Source organism: Rana temporaria, chromosome 2 (genome assembly GCF_905171775.1).
Source record: "Rana temporaria chromosome 2, aRanTem1.1, whole genome shotgun sequence".
NCBI classification, from domain to species: Eukaryota; Metazoa; Chordata; class Amphibia; order Anura; family Ranidae; genus Rana; species Rana temporaria.
The window spans coordinates 457,362,963-457,384,127 of NC_053490.1; the positions used below are offsets into that span (position 1 = coordinate 457,362,963).

Consider the following 21,165-nt stretch of genomic DNA (forward strand, 5'->3'; position numbering starts at 1 on the left):
TACGCCGGAGTATCTACTGATACTCCGGCGTATTTTCAAATTTGCCGCGTCGTATCTTTAGTTTGAATCCTCAAACCAAGATACGACGGCTTTTGGCTTCGATCCGACAGGCGTACGGCTTTGTACGCCTTCGGATCGTAGGTGTAATACTTTTGCGCCCGCTGGGTGGAGTTTGCGTCGTTTTCCGCGTCGGGTATGCTAATTAGCTGTTTACGGCGATCCACGAAGGTATGCGCGTTCGTCGCATTCTCTTACGTCGTCGATAGTCGGCTTTTCCCGGTGTATAGATAAGGCTGCTATTTCCTGGCCTATCTTTAGACTTGCCATGTTAAAGTATGGCCGTCGTTCCCGTGTCGAATTTAAAAAAATTTTTTTTGCGTAAGTCGTCTGTGAATAGGAAAGGACATAGCTCACGTTGACGTTCAAAAAATCACGTCGGTGCGACGTAATTTCGCGCAAAGCGCGGCAGGAAATTTCAAAAAAAGGCGGGCTTGCGCCGGATGGATTTACGCTACGCCGCCGCAAGTTTACAGGCAAGTGCTTTGTGAATAAAGCACTTGCCTGTAAAACTTGCGGCGGTGTAACGTAAATGAGATACGTTACGCCGCCGGAGTTCTACGTGAATCTAGCCCTATATTTCCTGACAAGCATGTTTTATTTCCTAATTTGTATATTAAAGTGCCACTCAAGGCAAAACTTTTCTTTTTTTTAAGGTTTTGAATAGAGTGTGGAGGGATTGGAACAGCTGTCAAGTTTTTTTTTATTGTGGTCTGTGCCCTCGTTAGGAATATTTACCCTCTATATTTGTCATGTTTACCGTTATCATCAAAAGTGAAGGTAAAAGAAAATCCCAAAATTTGGGTTGCCACCAGACTAGGAATAGAGGAAAAATATTTCAATGGGGACAGTATTTCTGACAACCAGGGATTCCCCCCAATTTGGAGGGATTTCCTCTCACTTCCTGTTTTGGCTATGGGACAAGAAGTGAAGGAAAATTTCCCCAAAGGGACAAAGATGTAAAAAAAAATATGACAGGTTGGAACCCTCTCTTGCGCTATCCAAGTATGTCATTGCATGTGCTGGGTACATTCTTCTACATCTATATTAAACCTTGCATAGTTCTGCGACAAGTTTCTGTACCCCATTGTTCTTTGAGCCGATAAAAAGTCTTTGGCAGTCCATAGATGATTTGATTTTCTTTCCTTCCACCATGGGTGGAAGGAAAGAAATTCACTTGATTCTTCCATCAACACAGTGTTGATGGGGGAATGCCTTTCGCAGCGCTATTGTGTTCTGCCAGCAGGGGAGCCTTCCTGGTCGGAAGAGCTAAAGCCACTGAAAGTAATCGAATGTAAAAAAACTAACAGGCTGGATGTACCTAAGTCAATCAATGGATCGACTTTTGTACAATCAGTCTGCCCACACAAATATGAATAAGGTTTACTTTTTTTGCATTGCCTTTGAGTTCCTCTTAAGTTCTCTCTGCTAGATTCATTTCTGTCCACAAGAGGTCACCAAAATCATTTATCAAAAACTGCCCATATAACTAAACTGATCGAATCTATCTGCAGTGCTGTGCTAATGTTTTGAGCACTTGTGAAAAAATGTTGTTAAGTGAGGTTGCTTTAAAATAATGCAATTAATTGTCATTTATCACTTAATCTACAAAGTGCATAGATAGATTTTTTTTTAATAAAATTAATATTTGGTGTGCCCAGCCTTTGCCTTTAATATAGCATCAATTCATGATATTAGGTGTGTCCTTTTACTTGTATTGCATATAACTTGACCTTCTTGAAATGTAACAATACAGAATGCACGGTATATACATAGTATATAGGCTTTGTATTTATCTGTATGCACCTTGTCCAAAATCAAGAATTAAATAAAAAGAAAGAGCATTTATTTCTTTATATACAGTTGCACATAGTGTTTTTAGGAACTTGACAAGTAGGCTGTTCCAAATGTAGTGCTACCCCCGCAGGAGCAGCTGGCATTATTGGGTCCTCTGCTCTCGCTCTGCCTCTAGACAAAACCTCAGTCCTGCTGACACCACCAGAATACTGTGGCCAGGACCTCTCAACAGTCACAAAAAGATTTAATACACTAGCCTTTTAGAAATAAGCAGATTGTATTGGTAGACCAAAGTTAAGGAGGTAACACAGCAGATCAGTAGTTCAGTGTCAACATATGAAAACAGTGCAATACAAATACAATGCAGAAAGCCCAGACATTATACTCAGTGTGCACTGCAGTCCTAAGAACATAAACGAGAGTTCTCTGACTGAGAGATTATGACCCAAGTGACTGTAGAGAACTACTAATAAGGCATAACAGGCTAGGTACCTTGAGGCCTCTCAGACAAGGGGCTAGGCTTTGGCCTGTGAGATTCATACACCAATAGCAACCCAGTCCTTCCCTCAGGTATGTAGTAATTCTGAGCAGTTCTTAGAGTAAACTTCTGCTGGTGATGTTGGGGCCCTTTGATGTTGGTGCACAAAAGCAGTAAAGTCATCTCCTGGGGTGAAGTTCAACAGTAGATAAATGTAGAGTTGGGCTCAGTGTGTAGCGAGGCCCCTGGTGCAGAATGGCAGAAATAAGGCTAGTTTCAGAAGGGCTGTGGAGGGGAAAAAGTTATGTACTAAGTCAGTGATATGCAATTAGCGGACCTCCAGCTGTTGCAGAACTACAAATTCCATGAGGCACAGCAAGACTGACAGCCACAAGCATGACACCCAGAGGCATGATGGGACTTGTAGTTTTGTAACAGCTGGAGGTCCGCTAATTGCATATCCCTGTACTAAGTTATCATGCAGTGTGGAGAGATGCACAAGGGGCAATCAAAGTCAGTGTTCTGGGGTACTAACAGCTTTGGACTCTGTCTCTGGTGTTGATGGCTGTGGCTTTCAGATGAAAATGGCAGCAGGGGTGATTAACTTCTAATGGCAAAGGGTCAATATAGGTAATGGCTCTCCTTAGGTTTTGGTTGAGAAAAGTTGTAGGTCAGTGATCCGCTCACTGGATCCTTCTGCGGCATTCAGCATGCGACAGTTTGTCATCTGTTGAGTGGGGGGCCCCTTTAAACAGCGATGGCGGCTGCCACAAAGGCAATCTGAATAGCAATTCTTGATGATGGGTGCTCAAACTCCTGACTAGATCCCCGAGTGCTCAGCAGAGAAGTCCAGCCTTTGGCTCTGGAATGGCTCCGTCTGATGCAGTCCAGCCCGATTTGGTTCAGCACAGCTCACACATTTCTCCCAACTGCCCGGCTCCTTCCTGGACTTTTGTTCATATATTTTCCCTCCTGGTGCTTATGAGCTTTGTTTTTGCGGCCCTAGTTCAGCTGTGTGTAGGATTCTCCTTCTGGACTACATCTCTCAGTCTGCCCCTGACAACTGCATTCCAATTATAGTTAGGCAAAACTAGTTGGCACTGCAGTCTGGTGGACAAATACAGTTCTGCAGCTTAGTGACAGTGCCCAGTGTTACACAAACATCTAGGAGAACCAACCTCAGTTCTTCTGCAGGTTTAAGTGGTCTCAACAGCTTCTGCCTCCTCATATAATTCCAGACAGGCTTAATGATGTTGAGATAAGAGCTTTGTGTTGGTTATACTTCCTTTTCCAGTAGTGCTTGTTTTCTTTTTCCCCCAAAAATAGTCCTTTATTACTGGCTGTATGTTTGGGATCTTTGTCCTGCTGAAGAATACATTTTGGACACTTGCTCTAAAGGTATTGCATGATGAATAAGTATACAGTATGCCCATGCTTTTTGGTACTGAAAGGATCATTTGGCCAAAATCCCAGCTACATGTTCAGAAATGCAGCCAAAAACCTGAAAACAACCTTCACCACGCTTCGTATGTAGGGACAGGACCCATGCTGGATAGGGAACGTGTATTTAACCCTGGGGAGAAGTTCCTGATGAGGAGGGACAGAATAGTAGATAAGACATGTGCACACTAAAATATTTTGTTTCAGAATTTTGTTTTCGCCCGAAAAATTCATTTATTTACTTACTCCCGAAATTAGTTTTTATTTATTTTGTTTCCTTATAAAATGCATTAGTCTGAAAATCAATTAAGGTCTGTCAATTGAAGGCTTATGGTGTCTGTCGAATCTTCCAAGAAGATTTGACGGAGCAATAAACTGTACGATGCCACAATCATATATTTCCAGTCGAATGTTCCGCCTACAAGCTATAGAAGAATTCTAATGTTGTATGACACTAGTAATAATTAGATTTATGAATTATCATTACTAGTCAACTAACATTTGAATTCTTCTATAGCCTATGGGCAGAGCATTTGACTGAAAATGTATGATTGCGGCGTCGTACAATTTAGCTGCTTGTCGAATCTTCTTAGAACTTTCGACAGACGCCTTCAATGACAGATTCAACGTTTGTATGTTTTGCTCTGCTTCGTCAAATCTTCGTTGTTCATTTCGAATGGTCTACCCCAACACTGTCCCTATAATGTCGAATCTTTCCTCTCTATGTAGAATAATCTGGGACTAATAGAGTTAAGGTTAGGCACATTCGACCACAGGTTCGATAGACACAGATTGCTATTGTCAACGTCATATCCAATCTCCTATCTATATCGAACTGTTGTAGCAACGAAAATCTTTCAGATTTCGGATTCTGCACATTGGTTTTCGTTTGTTAAAACGATAAGAAAATACCCGAAATTCGGACGAAAACGCATTCGGACGAAAACGAATGCACATGTCTACAGAATAGGGATTGCGCTGCTTCTCCCACTTCGCTATCCATGGGATTTTAGTACTGTGATAAAGAGCTTGCAAATCGTTCACAAAAGTGCCATTTAAATCGCTTAACAGATACCCCTCTACTCAGATGCTACTCTGATAACATAAGCCTTATCTAGGTGACATAAAATTGCTGAAATTATTCCAATGTGCCACTAAAATTGCAGAGTTTCTGTACCTAAGTTAATGAAAAAAATATTATTTAGCCTAAAAGCAGAGGATTTAGGAGAAAATACATACCTTTCTCCTGACTCCAGTAGGGTTCCTGTAGCACCATGACTGGTGCTCCGCAGCTCCACTGAAAGCTGCAACTGGCTCCAGTCACACTCCAGCCTCCTAAATGTACAATACAAGGTTAATGTACCTGTATTGTACATGAAGAGTCTCTACCTGCAGACTGGAGCTTTGTGTGGTGGAAAAGAGCATTTTAGCCAGTTGATATGGGGAGACAGGCAAGCAAGACAGCCTGTTCTGCAATCATCAGACCAGTGGTCCCCCAGATGTGGCCCTTTGCTTGCTTTTATGTGGCCCTTGTGGTGCTATTTTATACACTAACAATAAAGGGCACAATTCCTACCAGTGACATCAACAATGGGGCCCAATGATACCAACGATGGGGCCCAATGACACCAAAGATAGGGCACAATTCCTTCCCACTGATGCTGGGACATTTTGTACTCCCAATGGCCACAGTCCAGTCCCCCCAAAGTCTGAACGACAATAAATTAGCCCTTTGTTTAGAAATTTTGGAGACCCCTAGACTATGGCACTGCAAGGGTGGAATGTTCTATTTTTATGAAATTGGACTTTAACAGTGTACATGCATACCTGGGAGAAATAATGCCGTTTTAACCCTTTTGCTGCCAGAACCAAGTGTGTTTTTTGCACACGTTTAAAAAAAAAATTTTAGGCCTTAAGATTAAAAGGAAATTCCAAAAATGTTCTATATTTTCTGAAAGAAGACACCTTAGAGAATAAAATAGTGGAAATATGTTATACAATATTACTACAAAGGTCTAGTAAATGCAACATTTAATTTAAATACATTTTTTACAATTACATATTTTTTTTCATATTGTTGTTGAATGCATTGTCTATGCAACATATGGACATGGCAGCGAAAGGGTTAGAGGCAAAGGGTGGACACACCAAATATTGATTAGATTTTGTTTTTTTTTCCTCTTTTTCCTCTTTCTGCACTTTGTAGGTTGCTAACTGATAAATAAAAACTATTAATGTCATCCCTCACTGAACACTGCTGGCAATGTGGAAGACTGGTTGGATTGATGTACATATATGGTGCTCCATTACATGTGCTCCCTTACAAACATTCTTGGACAAGATTTCTCAGATATATCAAATGTTATCCAGGATTTTGTAGAAATTGTCTCTTGAAGCTGCCTTTCTTCCATTAGACCAGGCATTATGTCCAAGGTGCATTAAGGGTAACTTAAAGTTTGTCAGTCAGCATCTAGAGCCGTGATCCCCAGGCACTGGGGATTGACCACCCCTTCACCAATTAGGGAATATTGCACAACTTTACAATGCCCACATCAAAATTCATCAAAAGGTGAATTTAAAAAACGGTTTTAGGCTTGCAAGAAGATGGTTTTTATTGCCAACATGAGATGTTCTAGAGCATTTTCCTTATGTTTTGTATACTATTAACTTCTCTAAACACTTCAACACATATTACACACACAACATTTTTTTTTTAATTCACAGTGCCTAAAGCTTTTGCACAGTACACTTGCACACACCCATTAGACTAAATAAACACCCCATCTACAACTAATCTAGACCCCTCCCAGCTTACCGTGCAATTTCACATTTACTGACATCCAGGCCTCTCTTGGGCATGAAACCCATTCCTCTCTGAGGTTCCTTACTGCTGAAAGTACTCAAGTAATGGACATAAGGAGCTTCAGTTGTTATCTCAAAGTATCGAATGCTGCTATCACCCTAAAACAAGGCAATGGAAATAGTAAATTCCTTAAATCTATTTTCAAAAATCATATCGCTAAAAGTAGCAAATATTCTAACACAAGCACCTGTTTCAATTTAAAAATGTATTTTGGGAAACGATAAATACATAGGGGCAGATCCACAAAGAAAGTACGCCAGCGTATCTATTGATACGCCGGCGTAATTTCAAAATGACCACGTCGTATCTTTGTTTTGAATCCTCAAAACAAGATACGACGGCATCTGGGTTAGATCCGACAGGCGTATGTCTTCGTACGCCTTCGGATCGTAGGTGTAGTACTTCGGCCCCCCGCTGGGTGGAGTTCGTGTCGTTTTCCGCGTCGGGTATGCTAATTAGCTATTTCCGACGATCCACGAACGTACAAGCGGCCGTCGCATTTTTTTACGCCGTTTCCGTTCGGCTTTTTCCGGCGTATAGTTAAAGCTGCTATCTGGTGGCGTACTCAATGTTAAGTATGGCCGTCGTTCCCAAGCATAATTTTGAAAATGTTATGTCGTTTGCGTAAGTCGTCCGTGAATGGGGCTGGATGCCATTTACGTTCACGTCGAAAACAATGACGTCCTTGCGACGTCATTTGGAGCAATGCACCCTGGGAGTTTTGACGGACGGGGCATGCGCAGTTCGTGCGGCGCGGGGACGCGCTTCATTTAAATGAAACACGCCCCCTACTCGCCGCATTTGAATTCCGCGCCCTTACGCCGCGAGAGATACACTATGCCGCCGTAACTTACGACGTGAATTCTTTCAGGATTCAAAACAAAGCCAGGTAAGTTACGGCGGCGTAGCGTATCTCAGATACGCTGCGCCGGTGAAGATCTTTGTGGATCTGCCCCATAAAGCAGAACCAAGACATCAAATGAAATAGCACAAATGTCTAAGACTGTATAGTCTTCTCCAGACCGATCTATCCGTCTATCTATCAGTTTATATATTTCAGTTTAGCACCTACATAAAATATTCTGTAGGTAATATATTTAAATTACCTATGTGTTATTGCTAGAATATTGATGTTAAATTCAGCCGTTCATCTGCTAAATTGATTTTTTCTTGCTTACAATGACAGAGCAGCTGGATGTCTACACAAGAGAGGCTTTTACAGGTAAACGACATGCCTAAAATATGTTAAATACACATATAATCTCATATAAGGATTATTATTGACATGAAAAGCAAACAAGAAATTTACCTTGCCACAGAGGTAAACTACACTGGAGTCGGGATCGTAGAAAGGGAGCAGTACACCATTACTGGTATCCATTTCTTGTAAAGCTATAGGCTCTTCAAAGTTACTCTATGGGTAATAGACAGGGCAGATATGATTTCAAATTTCAAGGAAAGCTTTTAGCTGTCTGATTAGTTGCATGCTGCACTTCAATCATTAATAAACAAAAATTTGTTAAATTTCTTTTTTAAGCAAATCTAAAGTAAAAACTTTTGGACAGGGTAAGGAGTGGTTGGAACCTCAGCTAGGTTTCTATTGCTGTCTTTGTCCCTGATGGAGGAGATTTCTCTCTGTATTTGTTTTGGTGGTCAGTGTCACTGGAATAAAAAGTGAGGTAAAAGCCACAATATGAATTTTCTCTGAAACAGAAATGGAGAGGAAGTCTTCCAAAGGAGGAACATGTTCCAGTGAAAAGTGTCTATCTGAAGAGGTCTCCCCAATGGGACACAGAAGACAAAATGAACTGCATCTAACTGGGGTTTCACCACCACTCTATCCAGAATAATAAAAAAAAAGTTATGACTTTATATATACTTGGCTGCATGGGTACAATGTTGATAAATCTACATATTACAGTACGATTTGACTATTAGGTCATAGAGAAAACCAGGGACACCTAACCACATTACTCGGTAATCCATTATAGATTATTAGACCAAGCACGCATATCACTTCACAGGTTTGTGTGCCTATAAACTTTTATATTACTCCAATGTATTTATGCAGACCACAATCTTTAGTTTTTTTTTCTTCTTTGAGGTTTCTTTCTCAGGGCTTGCATTAAAGAAGAATGTTCGAAAAGTCGTAATATGAGCTCCAAGATTAATAAAAAATAAAATAAAAATTATTTTAGAACTAAATTAAAACAACTTATTTTATTTCGGTGACATGGTGTGTGGCTGAGTCACCACATTCCTATTTCCTTAGACAGCTGCATATTTAAAAGTGACATCGATGATATATTCAGCGATGACCAACACATGGAATGTTTCCAGCAAAACATCTCCACTGAGAAATGTAAATGGTTTAATGAAGAGAGCAAATGAATAACAAGGCAAAGATCATTTTACATATTTATATTTGGGCAACATATGAAATATTTATTTTCATTGTAAAACAACAAATAATTATTAGGTGCACTAAACTTGAACTTAATAAAAAAACTCCTAACTGTGAAAGGTTTGCACTAAAAGGATCATTCTGATGAAGGGAAAGACCCGCGTTGAATTTTGAAATTTTTACGCCGTTTGTGTAAGTCGTCAGTGAATGGGGCTGGGCGTCATTTACGTTCACGTCGAAACCAATGAGTCTTTGCAGAGTAATTTGGAGCATGCGCACTGGGATACGTCCACGGACGGCGCATGCGCCGTTCGTTCAAAACGTCATCTACGTGGGGTCATGCTTTATTTACATAAAACACGCCCACCTCTTCACAATTTGAATTAAGCGCGCTTACGCCGGGACATTTACGCTACGCCACCGTAACTTAGGACGCAAGTGCTTTGTGAATACAGCACTTGCCTCTCTAACTTACGGCGGCGTAGCGTATATGAGATACGCTACGCCTGCCTAACGTTAGGCGCGTCTTTTTAAATCCAGCTAAATGTCTGCAAGTTACACTCGGTGTGATTTCCAATGTTCAGCTGGCAATGAGTGGGCGCTAAATTCAAGACTGAAGTCATTACCATCTTCAAGCCTTCTATACTTACACAGTCAGTACTGTCCTTTAAGAGGCGTCTGAATGTTTGAAACTTTGCCAAAACATGAACATGTTCTAGCTGGTGCAGCTTTATGTTTCTTACAGTGTACTTCGTTCTCCCTGGATGAAATACAGCCGTGAGACTGCTAAATTATTGATAAAGTCCTTCTACATTTTATTATAGATTATACATTTTATCTAGAGATTATAGAGAATGTTGAGCCAGCATTTACCAATGGATTGCATTGGTTTTCCATCATGGGTGCCTGTAGTAACACCCCACATTAAGGTCAACCCTGTAATCATAATATTTTCTTCCTATACTGGTCCTAACTTGGTTTACAACAGGGATGCCCAACCAGTAGCCCGCGGGGCCCTCTAATGTGGCCCGCGACCTCCTGCTCTGGGATGGAATAGAATAGAATGCTGTTATTAGAGGTCAGTTTATTACTAAAATCAGTATACAGTATATGGGCATATCTTTTCTGCAGTGGTTACTGGGCTGCTTTAAAACTGATCCGCAGGTGCAGATTCGTTTACCCGAGGGTCACCTGCACTGAGCCATAGACTTCTGTTATTACCTGCGAGTTTGGTGAGCTTTCTGAAACCTGCAGAATGTAATGGGAGTCTATTGCAAAGTGCAGGAAAGCCAAAAAGGTACACAGTGCAGCCTTGGGCCCCTTTCACATGGTTAGTCCGACCAATTGGACCCTCCATTCACCTCCAAGTAGTGGAAGACAAAAAAAACTTGTGTCCTACCTCCAATACGATCTGCTAAAAAGTATAGTGGGCTCTGTCAGTGTCCGCTCTGCATCTACCCGCTCCGCTCATTGTGGCCCGCAACCGGTTACCAAGTCGCTTAAGTGGCCCTCGCTCTTAAAAAGGTTGGGCTCCCCTGGTTTACAATAATGTCATGATATGTAAATAAGGCCACCCTTTTGCCTCTGGGTAGGTGCATACTGCTGGATTGGCATGGTATATATACCACTTTGGTATACTGGATGTATTGGACAATAATTGTTTCTGACTACTGAGTGCCTTTGGTTTCCCTGTGGTTATGTCGCACCATTAGATGTAAAGAGATTTTAAACAAAGTAATAAATGTTTTCCGATGCCTCTGTGATAACATTCTATTGATGCAAAAATACATAAAGATGAGTGAGCCTTTTATATGAGAACCTCAGAGAATAAGATTAAACATGTTGCTCACAGCAAGCAGTCGGATATCATATTTAATAAAAAAATATCACCAAGCTCTGTTTGCATTTCAATTGAGTACAAAGCATAACTTCAGTGAAGATTTCATTTTAAATTTCATCTATTTAACAAAAAGTCAAGAACATACACTAAATAACCTATGACAGTGTATGAAATCAGTGAATTCATTATGTGTACAGATTAATGATAAAGGCTTTCTGATAGAACAATGCTACTTTGTGGCAAATAAGATATATTTGCTGTTATACGTTTGATTACAATATATGTTACAAATAGGATATTAGGAGATTTATATTTTCCATTTGTCCTGGTAAACACGATTACAGGGACTGAAAGTGAGCAACATTTCAGTTCCAGGCACCGCATCATCACGACAATGAAGTCTGGATTCCCCAGGTGCCTGAACTGATGTCTGTCTCAGCGAGCCACTGAGATCCTGAGCGTGGGAGGGGGGGCAGAGCGCAAAGCTGTGAAAACCAAGCCATCGGCGGTGTTCGATGGCTTGCAGTGGGGGACAGATGCAGAATCGGTCTGATGCTGCGTCCACCTAGTTAAGTATAATGGTAAAGGAAAAAAAAAACATACTTCTCTTTTAACTGGTTGTTACCAGCATATGAAATCCTAATTTCTTGCCATTTCACATGTAAGCATAGGCCAGAAGCTCAGGCGCAGCATAGCGTAGGGCCTGCATGATGGGGTTTGGTCAGGAAGGCATCAGTGAGTTAGGGGTTAACATGAGTTTGGGAATGTAGGGGAATATGTTGTCGCCTTATTGGAGGATAATAGGGTGGGGTAGGGTGTGTACAGGGTGGTCCTAAGGGTTTACTAGGGGGAAGATGACACCCTGGTAACAGTCTGACCAGAGGACAGCTAAGGAATAGATTCTCCCGCCCTGAGGTTATGCGTTTTCCCTGTGTTCGTTTGTGTTAGTTTTGGTTCAGCGTGGTTGGGGATTGTGTAGTGTCGTAGCAGCAGTCAGAGGTCGTAGGGTTTTTGAAGGCGGGGATGGTTTCGTTCTTTGGAGAACGATGGTTTTGGGCCCATCTAAGAAGGGCGGAAGTAACACGTGGTGGGGTAGTTGGCTGTATCGGCTGGTGAGTTGGCCAAACCATTGTGCCTGAGCTGGCGTAAGTTGCGGCTGGGGGCCGTTAAAAAGGCAAGGTGGTGCCAGATACAGCTAGTGGTCAGTAAAGGGTGCCTTCAAAAATTCTAAGACATAAAAACAGGCAGTTACTTTCAGTTAGAGATTTTATGGGATGTTTTTTCTTGGTTTATCACCTATTTTTTATTCATTATGTAATAAAGGTATTTGTTTGTTTTTGCTTATTGTAATAAAGGGCTGCTATGGCCATTTAAACCCAATAAATGTGTTTGGTCTCTTCTATGGGGGTAAAATTAAGGTGATATTTGGGTAAGTGGCATAACAGCCGGGACTTGGACAATACCCCAGGCAAGGCAACTTCAAAGTCCAACAAATATGCTCTATTTTGCAGTTGAATATCAGTTATCAAAGTTTCAAATCTAAACTTGATGCATAGCTAAAAAAAAATTGGAAGTTATCTGTTAAACAAAAAGATTCTTATAGGTAACAAAGCTCTTTATATTGTGATGTCTACCTGTCCCAGCATTTTTATACACCACATGTACATGTTATGATATCATTAGTTATGGATGACTGTTCTTTACTAAGATCATAAAATCACTATATTTGGGGCAGTGATATATCCATAAAAACATTGAGCTGTCTGTAGTTTATTTATTATGCATGCAACAAGATATATTTTGGGTTGGAAACCCTGTTTTACCCAAACCACATCATTGCAATTGCATACATCAATACATATATGACATTTTGTGTCCCATGGTCAGAATCTTATTTTCCAATAAAAACTTTGGTTAGAATACACCACAAACTTGGTTAACTTGGACATAACCATCATGCTTTGCAGCATGGTCTAAGATATCTGCATATGCCATGCTGACACACTGCATTCTAAACCCTAGATTTGCACTGCTATTGACCACTGTAAGCATAAAGACCATATTGGAAATTCTGATGTTTGTACAGAAACAGAACCTCTAGCAGTAATACATGCCATTCACAGATTCTCCAACATTACTTTCATTTGACTGTGTAATCAAAATTACCAGATGCAAGAGCAAGGTCAATTATGTGGCAACAAATTGAGTGCCTTTGGTTTCCCTGTGGTTATGTCGCACCATTAGATGTAAAGAGATTGTGAGAAAACAGGTCAGGTGTGGCTCGGGTTTAAGGGTCACACTTTTTAAAAAAAAATTGGTGAGATACAACTTGGCAAGTTCTGTGATGTAATTACTCATTGAATTTTGTTGAGAAAAACCGACATCTCTTTAAATCTAATTGCTGTAAAATATCTCAAAGTCTAAGTAAAAGCCACATGTTTAATATTAAAGCCTAGTGCAAAAGCAGGGATTATTAGGTCGATTCACAAAGAGTTAGGCCGGCTTATCAGTAGATAAGCCGACCTAACTCTGAATCTACGCCGGCGTTTGTTTAAGTGTATTCTCTAACAGAGATACACTTAAACAAAGCTAAGATAGGCCGGCTTGCGCCGTTCTATCTTAGCTTGCAATGTTTCTGTTGGCCGCTAGATGGCGCTTCCATTGCGGCCGGCGTAGATTATGTAAATGAGGGAACAAGCCGATTCACGAACGTACGCCAGGCCTACGCCGTCGATTAATGTCGTTTCTGTAAGGCCTTAGGCGGCCTAAAGTTATTCCACCTATGAGGTGGAATAACAATGTTAAAGTATGGCCGCCGTTCCCGCCGCAAGGTTTGAATTTTTTACGTCGTTTGCGCAAGTCGTCCGCGAATCGGGAGTTACGTCGTTTACGTCCGCGTCAAAATCAATAGGCCCGTACGGCCTACTTAGCCGCAATGCGAACTGGGAAATGTAGTCGCCCGGCGCATGCGCAGTGTCCAAAAACGTCAAAAAACGTGAGGTCAAGCCTCATTTCCATACAACACGCCCCCCTCCAAGTCATTTGAATTAGGCGCCCTTACGCCCGCTCGTTTTAGGCTACACCGCCGTAGATTGGCAGGTAAGTAGATTGTGAATCACTACTAGCCTAACTAATTTACGGCGGTGTAGCCTAACAAGGCTAGGCTAGGCCGCCATAAAGTTAGGCAGATGTGTGTGACTCTACCTATATGTATATAGCACCTATCAGCACAACACATGAGTAACTAGCATCAAACTTTCACTGTGTGCATAGGGTAACTCGGGCAAGTATAGAATTTTTCATTGCTCAATAAAATCTTCTACCCTTGTTGCAACCATTAATTTTTTCCCTATAATTGGGGAGTGTGCCCCAGGAAATAACATGGGTGCTAGTAGCACTGATATATAGTGATTAATACCCAAAATTTTATGACTGCTCTAACAAACGGTCAGGAAAGGGATATGATCTTGGCCTTATGCTTTGGAAACAGTGACAATAGCAATCAAATTCCTTGGACTTAGCATTGTGGCTGTCATTACCGGGTCCCATAAGCCCAGTTCTCTCTGACTCATCCGTGTAAAGCCAGTTGTAAAGATATTTCCATCTCTGGTAAAAATGGCACGCATTGGTCTCATCCCCTCGTGGGGGGCACATTTCTCCTGTGAAGGTGAGGGGAGAGGTAAGGTGGAAAACACACTGGTCATAACATGTTTTTAGACACAAAGGCTCACTGTCCTGGCAGGAGGAACAAGACATTATGTTACTGACTCCTAATCCTATGCAGCTATAGTTTCCAAGGTGACCCTGGATGAAGAGCTTCAGAGATTTGTCAAGAATCCAGAAACTGCTGACATCTCTGCCAAAATGTTTTGACCATTGTTTGCAAACTGCACAGTTACTATTCTTTAATTAATTTCAAAAGTGACAATATGCAAAAAATAGAGTGTTTTTTTTAGCACACAGATGTCAGAGTTTAATTCCAATATCAGTAATAAAGAGATGCATTTAACTATTAATCGAAAATATGCTCATTACCTCATCACATTAGAAGTCACCTTGGTATGACTGCAGACCTCAGGAAGTCAGTATAAGTAAAGATATTTATAGGTAGAGTAAAAAAACATGCAGAACACCTTCTCATACCGGATCCCACAGCGCCAGCTGCCGCTCACTCATTCTGCTGAAACCGGTGGTGAATATTTTGCCTTCAGATGTAAAAATGGCTTTGACTGGTCGAGCCCCTTCATGTGGCCCACTTTTTTCCTAGATGTTGGTTAGCAGGTTAAGTTCACCACAGCAAATTGAAAACACAAACATGCATTAAATTAGGGTCGCACTAACAAACACAACACATTAGACTTAGTTATTTAGTGGGAAGTAAAGTTCAATCAATACAGGAACAATCAAGAATATGTATTTCTTTGTCAAGCCTAGTGGAACAAAATATAGTCATGTGCAAAAGTACACCCAATGAAAATTGCTGACTTTTGTTTCATACAGATTAAAAAAAAGGCAAACACTAGCTCTGCATTCAAACAATGCCTACAGATAACGGTGAACTACTTGAACAACTGGCATATAAAATTGACATGGCCTATACAATCTCATTATCTAAGTAATCAAAAATGCAGATGTCACATGGAAGACGTGCAGGGGCGGACTGACAACTCATGGGGCCCCCGGGCAATAGAAGATTATGGGGCCCCCGGGCTTACAGATGGCCGCCACGCCAGGAGGCAGTGCAGAGGCGGGGCAGCTAAAATCTCTGGATTTTCACATCAAAAGCATGTCAGTTTCAGACATATCAGGGACAGATGTAAAAAAAACACAGATTTTTACATGCTGTCCCTGGTTTTACTGAGCCTGGCAACCCTGATGGGGCCCCCTAGTGGCATGGGGCCCTCGGCAGTGCCCGAGTGACTCAATGGTCAGTCCGCCCCTGAAGACGTGTGTACACCCCTACATTTACCACAATTTTAAATCCAAGGAATTAGAATCTGGTTCTGCAGATTAGGTTTATTTAAACCTCAGATCTCTAGAGAGTGGTATTCTCTTTGCCACTGACATGTTTGGTGTCATCATACCTAGATCATAAGAACTCTTTCGGGCCCACGGTAAGAAAGCAGTGGATGCTTATGAGTCTGTCATAGGGTTTAAAAGTGACCACCAAAGTATTTGAAATTAATCATTGTACTGTAAGGAAAATAATCTTGTTATCTGCAGGTAACTATGGAAACAGTTGGTGTTGATGAAAAAGATTAGCCCATTTCAACCTGCTGCATGTGAGGTATGCTGGGTTTGCTCTATAAAAAGAACATTAGAGCAAGGCTACATTGAATATATAAACAAAGACCAGGCCTTCTGGAACAAAGTGCTGAGGACTGATGAATCAAAAATCTAGTAGACATGTTTGGCGCAAAACTGAAGACAGCATTTCAAAAGAACCATCTCATACCAACCGTGAAGCATGGAGGTGGAAATGTTATGGCTTAAGGTTGCTATGCTGCTTCAAGACTTGGGCAGCCTGCAGTCATCAGTCATTTATGAATTCTGCACCATATCAAAGTGTTCTTGAGAATGTAAGGCCACTTCTCTAAAAACTGAAGCGGAGTTGATGACAGAGACTGGATATGTTATAAAAAAAACACCTACAAAGTAGTCATTACTGCTAAAGAAGGAAATGCCAGCTTTCAAGGTCCTGTAGGTACTGTTTTGGGTAAAGATTAAGGCTGGGTTCACATTATTGTGAATTGGACACGGGTTTCCCCACATCCAATTCGCATTGCAGGAGATTGTGACCGGCTCTCTATGGAGCCGGTTCACACATCTCCGTAGTGGCTCTGGTGCGAATTGCACAGGAGTCCTGTGCGTCTTTTGGTCCATTTCAGGTCCAAATTCAGCCAAATATTTGGGCTGAAATTGGACCTGAAACGGTGATCAGAGACACACCAGACTCCTGCTGTGAGCCAGAGCATGCTGCAGTGTGAACCCAGCCTTAATATTTACATGTTGAAAAAGTCAATAATTTCATGAGGGTGTACTGTTACTTTTTCACATAAATGTACAGTAGTAACTATAACAAATAATGTGTCAACTAGCTTTACATGTGAATATACCAGGCTGAAACATAACTTCCCTTGTTATGTCTGAGTATATGTTAATAGTCTATAAATCTGAGGGAGTGCTTCTGGGTACTTTTAAATGGCAATGTTGCCCTTTTTAATCATCCTGTGTTGTTTTCTTATTCTATTTCTGCTTTTTTAATACTTTTGATACCAATAAAGACCTAGATTCACGTACGGCTGATCTACGTTGCGCGGGCGTAGTGTACCGTATTTACGCTACGCCGCCGCAACTTAGAGAGGCAAGTGCTGTGTTCACAAAGCACTTGCCTCCTAAGTTACGGCGGCGTAGCGTAAATGGGCCGGCGTAAGCGCGCATAATTCAAAGTAGGCTGTAGGGGGCGTGTTGTATTTAAATGAGGCTTGACCCCATGTAGATGCATGGCCGAATGAACGGCGCATGCGCGCGCATGCTCAGTATCACGCCGTTTTTACGCCCAAAGATGCCTGTGACGTGAACGTAATTTCCGCACAGCCCTATTCGCGTACGACTTACGCAAATGACGTAAAAAGATACGCTTGTTCCGATGTCCATACTTTGCATGGGATGCGCCACCTAGAGACCAGCTTTATCTTTACGCCGGCGTATCTCTAACGTAAACGGCATAACTAATTGCAACGGGCACACGTACGTTCGTGAATTGGCGTATCTAGTCATTTGCATATTCTACGCCGAACTCAACGGAAGCGCCACCTAGCGGCCAGCGTAAATATGCACCCTAAGATACGACGGCGTAGGAGACTTACGCCGCTCGTATCTTAGCTTAATTTAAGCATATCTGGTTTCCAGAATATGCTTAAATTTACGATGGCGCAGATTCAGACTTACGACGGCGTATCTACTGATACGCTGCCGTAAGTCTCTGAGAATCTGGCCCAAAGTTTTCTGTATATAGGGCCAGATTCACAAAAGAGATACGACGGCGTATCTCCTGATATGCCGTCGTATCTCTGTGATCCGCCCGTCCTAACTATGTGGCTGATTCATAGAATCAGTTACACATAGCTAGCCCTACGTTTCGACAGGTGTAATTGACTTACACTGTCGGATCTTAGGATGCAATTCTATGCCGGCCGCTAGGTGGCGAGGCCATTGCGGTCGGTGTAGAATATGCAAATGACTAGTTACGGCGATCCACGAACGCCCGCGTTACCCGTTGCTCTAACTTTACGTCGTTTCTGACGAGATACGCGTCGTAAAATTAGGGCTGAGCCCTAGGTGTTCTAAGCCATGTTAAGTATGGCCGTCGTTCCCGCGTCGAAATTAAAAAAATCACGTCGTTTGCGTAAGTCGTCCGTGAATGGCGCTGGACGCCATTTACGTTAACGTCTAAACAAATGACGTCCGTGCAACGTCATTTAGCGCAATGCACGTCGGGTAATTTTCCCGACGGAGCATGCGCAGTACGTTCGGCGCGGGAACGCGCCTAATTTAAATGGTGCCCGCCCCATTTGAATTAGGCGGGCTTGCGCCAAGCGTATTAACGTTACACCGCCGCAAGTTTACAGGTAAGAGCTTTGTGAATCAGGCACTTACGCTGTAAACCTGCGGCGGTGTAACGCAAATCAGATACGTTACGCTGCCGTGGAGCAACGTAATTTTTTCAGAATCTGGCCCATAGTGTGCAACCGCCGTGTGCCTCATTCGCCTCCTCCCCTGTTGAACAACCTTGCTTTACAATTATTTTTAATATAAGAAATAAATGCATATTGTAATAAATCTTGTATATTTGTAAACATTTTGTATATAAATTAATAAAGAGAAATTGAAAACAATAAATGTTTACACCTCCTTGCCTATTAGCCCAGAAAATTATCAATTTTCATTTGACAGATTTGGCTTCTATTAATTTCAATGGAGTTCAGGTTCGGCACCAAACTTCTTTGAAGTTCAGTGAACCGAACCTAACCCAAAGCAGTTCGGCTCACCACTAATTAACAAGTATTGTATATGTGGTAATCAGACCTTGCATGGGTTATGTTGGTGGCATACCACTGACCAAAGTATGGATACCAATAACAAATGAAATGACAATGAATGTGTGCTTTCTAGAGTTTAGAACAGGGGGCAAGCTGTATGTTTCTTGCATGTACAAAAAAAAAACAAATCTATATCCTCTTACAATTTATCTTAAAGAATCACATAAATCAATATACAGTGCCTTGAAAAAGTATTCATACCCCTTGAAAATTTTCACATATTGTCATGTCACAACCAAAAACTTAAAAAAAAAAAAATATTGGGATTTTATGTGATAGACAAACACAAAGTGGCACATAATTGCAACGTGGACGCAAAATGATAAATGGCTTTTAACATTTTTTGCAAATACATATCTGAAAAGTGTGGCGTGTACTTTTAAATGGCAATTTGTATTCAGCCCCCCTTACTCTGATACCTCTAACTAAAATTTAGTGGAGCCAATTGCCTTCATTAGTCACCTAATTAGTAAATAGAATACACCGGTGTGTAATTTATTCTCAGTATAAATACAGTGTTCTGTGAAGCCCTCAAAGATTTGTTAGAGAACCTTAGTTAATAAACAGCATCACAAAGGCCAAGGAACACACCAGACAGGTCAGGGATAAAGTTGTGGAGAAGTTTATTAAAGCAGGGATAGGTTATAAAAAAAAATAACCCAAGCTTTGAACATCCCATGGAGCACTGTTTTCCAAAAATGGAAAGAGTATGTCACAATTGCAAACCTACCAAGACATGGCCGTCCACCTAAACCGACAGGCCGGGCAAGGAGAGCATTAAATCATATAAGCTACCATGGTAACTCTGGAGGAGCTGCAGAGATCCACAGCTCAGGTGGGAGAATCTGTCCACAGGGCAACGATTATTTGTGCACTCCACAAATTTGATCTTTATGGAAGAGAGGCAAGAATTAAGCCATAAGAAGCCCCTTTTGCAGTTTGTGAGAAGCAAAATGCTATGTTTGGCAGAAAACTAACACCGCACATCACCCTGAACACACTATCCCCACTGTGAAACATAGTGGTGGCAGCATAATTCTGTAGGGATGCTTTTCTTCAGCAGGGACAGGAAAGCTTGTCAGAGATGAATGGAGCCAAATGCAGGGCAATCTTAGAAGAAAACCTGTTAGAGTCTGCAAAAGACTTGAGACTGGGGCAGAGGTTCACCTTCCAGCAGCACAATGACCCTCAACATAAAGCCAGAGCTACAATGGAAGGGTTTATATCAAAACCGATTCATGTGTTAGAAGGGTCCAGTCAAAGTTAAGACCTACATTCAATTGAAAATCTGTGGCATGACTTGAAAATTGCTGTTCACAGACGCTCTCCATCCAGACTGACAGAGCTTAAGAAATTTTGCAAAGAAGAATGGGCAAAAATGTCACTCTCTAGATGTGCAAAACTGGTAGGTATCCCCAAAAAGACTTCCAGCTGTAATTGCAGAGAAAGGAGGCTCTACAAAGTATTGACTCAGGGGGGCTGAATACAAATGCACGCCACACTTTTCACATATTTACTTTTCAACGCGAGGGCCACATTGTAGATTTTACAAGTATTTGGGGGCCGGAAAAAAAAACAGTTATGTATAAAATATCAGCGGTGTCCTCATCAGTGTCCCCATCAGCAGTGTCCCCATCAGCAGTGTCCCCATCAGCAGTGTCCCCATCATTGCTGATGAGGACACAGCTGATTAGCACACCAATGATGGGGACACCGGAGTCCCCATCAGCAGTGTCCCCATCATCGCTGATGAGGACACCGCTGATGGGGACACTGCTGATGGGGACACCGGTGTCCCCATCAGTGGTGTCCCCATCAGCAGTGACCCCATGTCCCCATCAGCAGTGACCTCATGTACCCATCAGCGGCGTCCCCATCAGCGACATCCCTATCAGCGGCATCCCCATCATTGCTGATGGGGACACCGCTGATGGGCACACCAATGATGGGGACGCCGCTGATGGGGAGGCCGCTGATGGGGACATCATGGTGTCCCCATCAGCGGTGTCCCCATCAGCGGTGACCCCATGGCCCCATCAGTGGTGTCCCCATCAGCATTGACCCCATCAGCGGCGTCCCCATTATTGGTGTCCCCATCAGCAGTGTCCCCATCAGCAGTGTCCCCATCATTGCTAATGGGGACACCACTGATGGGGACACTGCTGATGGGCACACCAATGATAG

General features: G+C 42.0%; 1 protein-coding gene across 2 annotated transcripts in view; it reads right to left on the bottom strand.

Moving 5' to 3' along the window:
* CORO6 (coronin 6) overlaps positions 1-21,165 on the bottom strand; it is a 156,904-nt gene that overhangs the window by 16,276 nt on the left and 119,463 nt on the right. Inside the window, exons 6-8 of one of the 2 annotated variants that reach the window (XM_040338567.1) lie at positions 15,023-15,142; positions 7,945-8,049; positions 6,588-6,733 (exon numbers count right to left, since the gene is read on the bottom strand). In XM_040338567.1, the coding sequence (XP_040194501.1) occupies positions 6,588-6,733; positions 7,945-8,049; positions 15,023-15,142 (371 nt within the window). Of the gene's footprint in view, positions 1-6,587; positions 6,734-7,944; positions 8,050-14,418; positions 14,539-15,022; positions 15,143-21,165 lie in introns of both variants that reach the window. The other variant, XM_040338566.1, reaches the window with a different exon arrangement.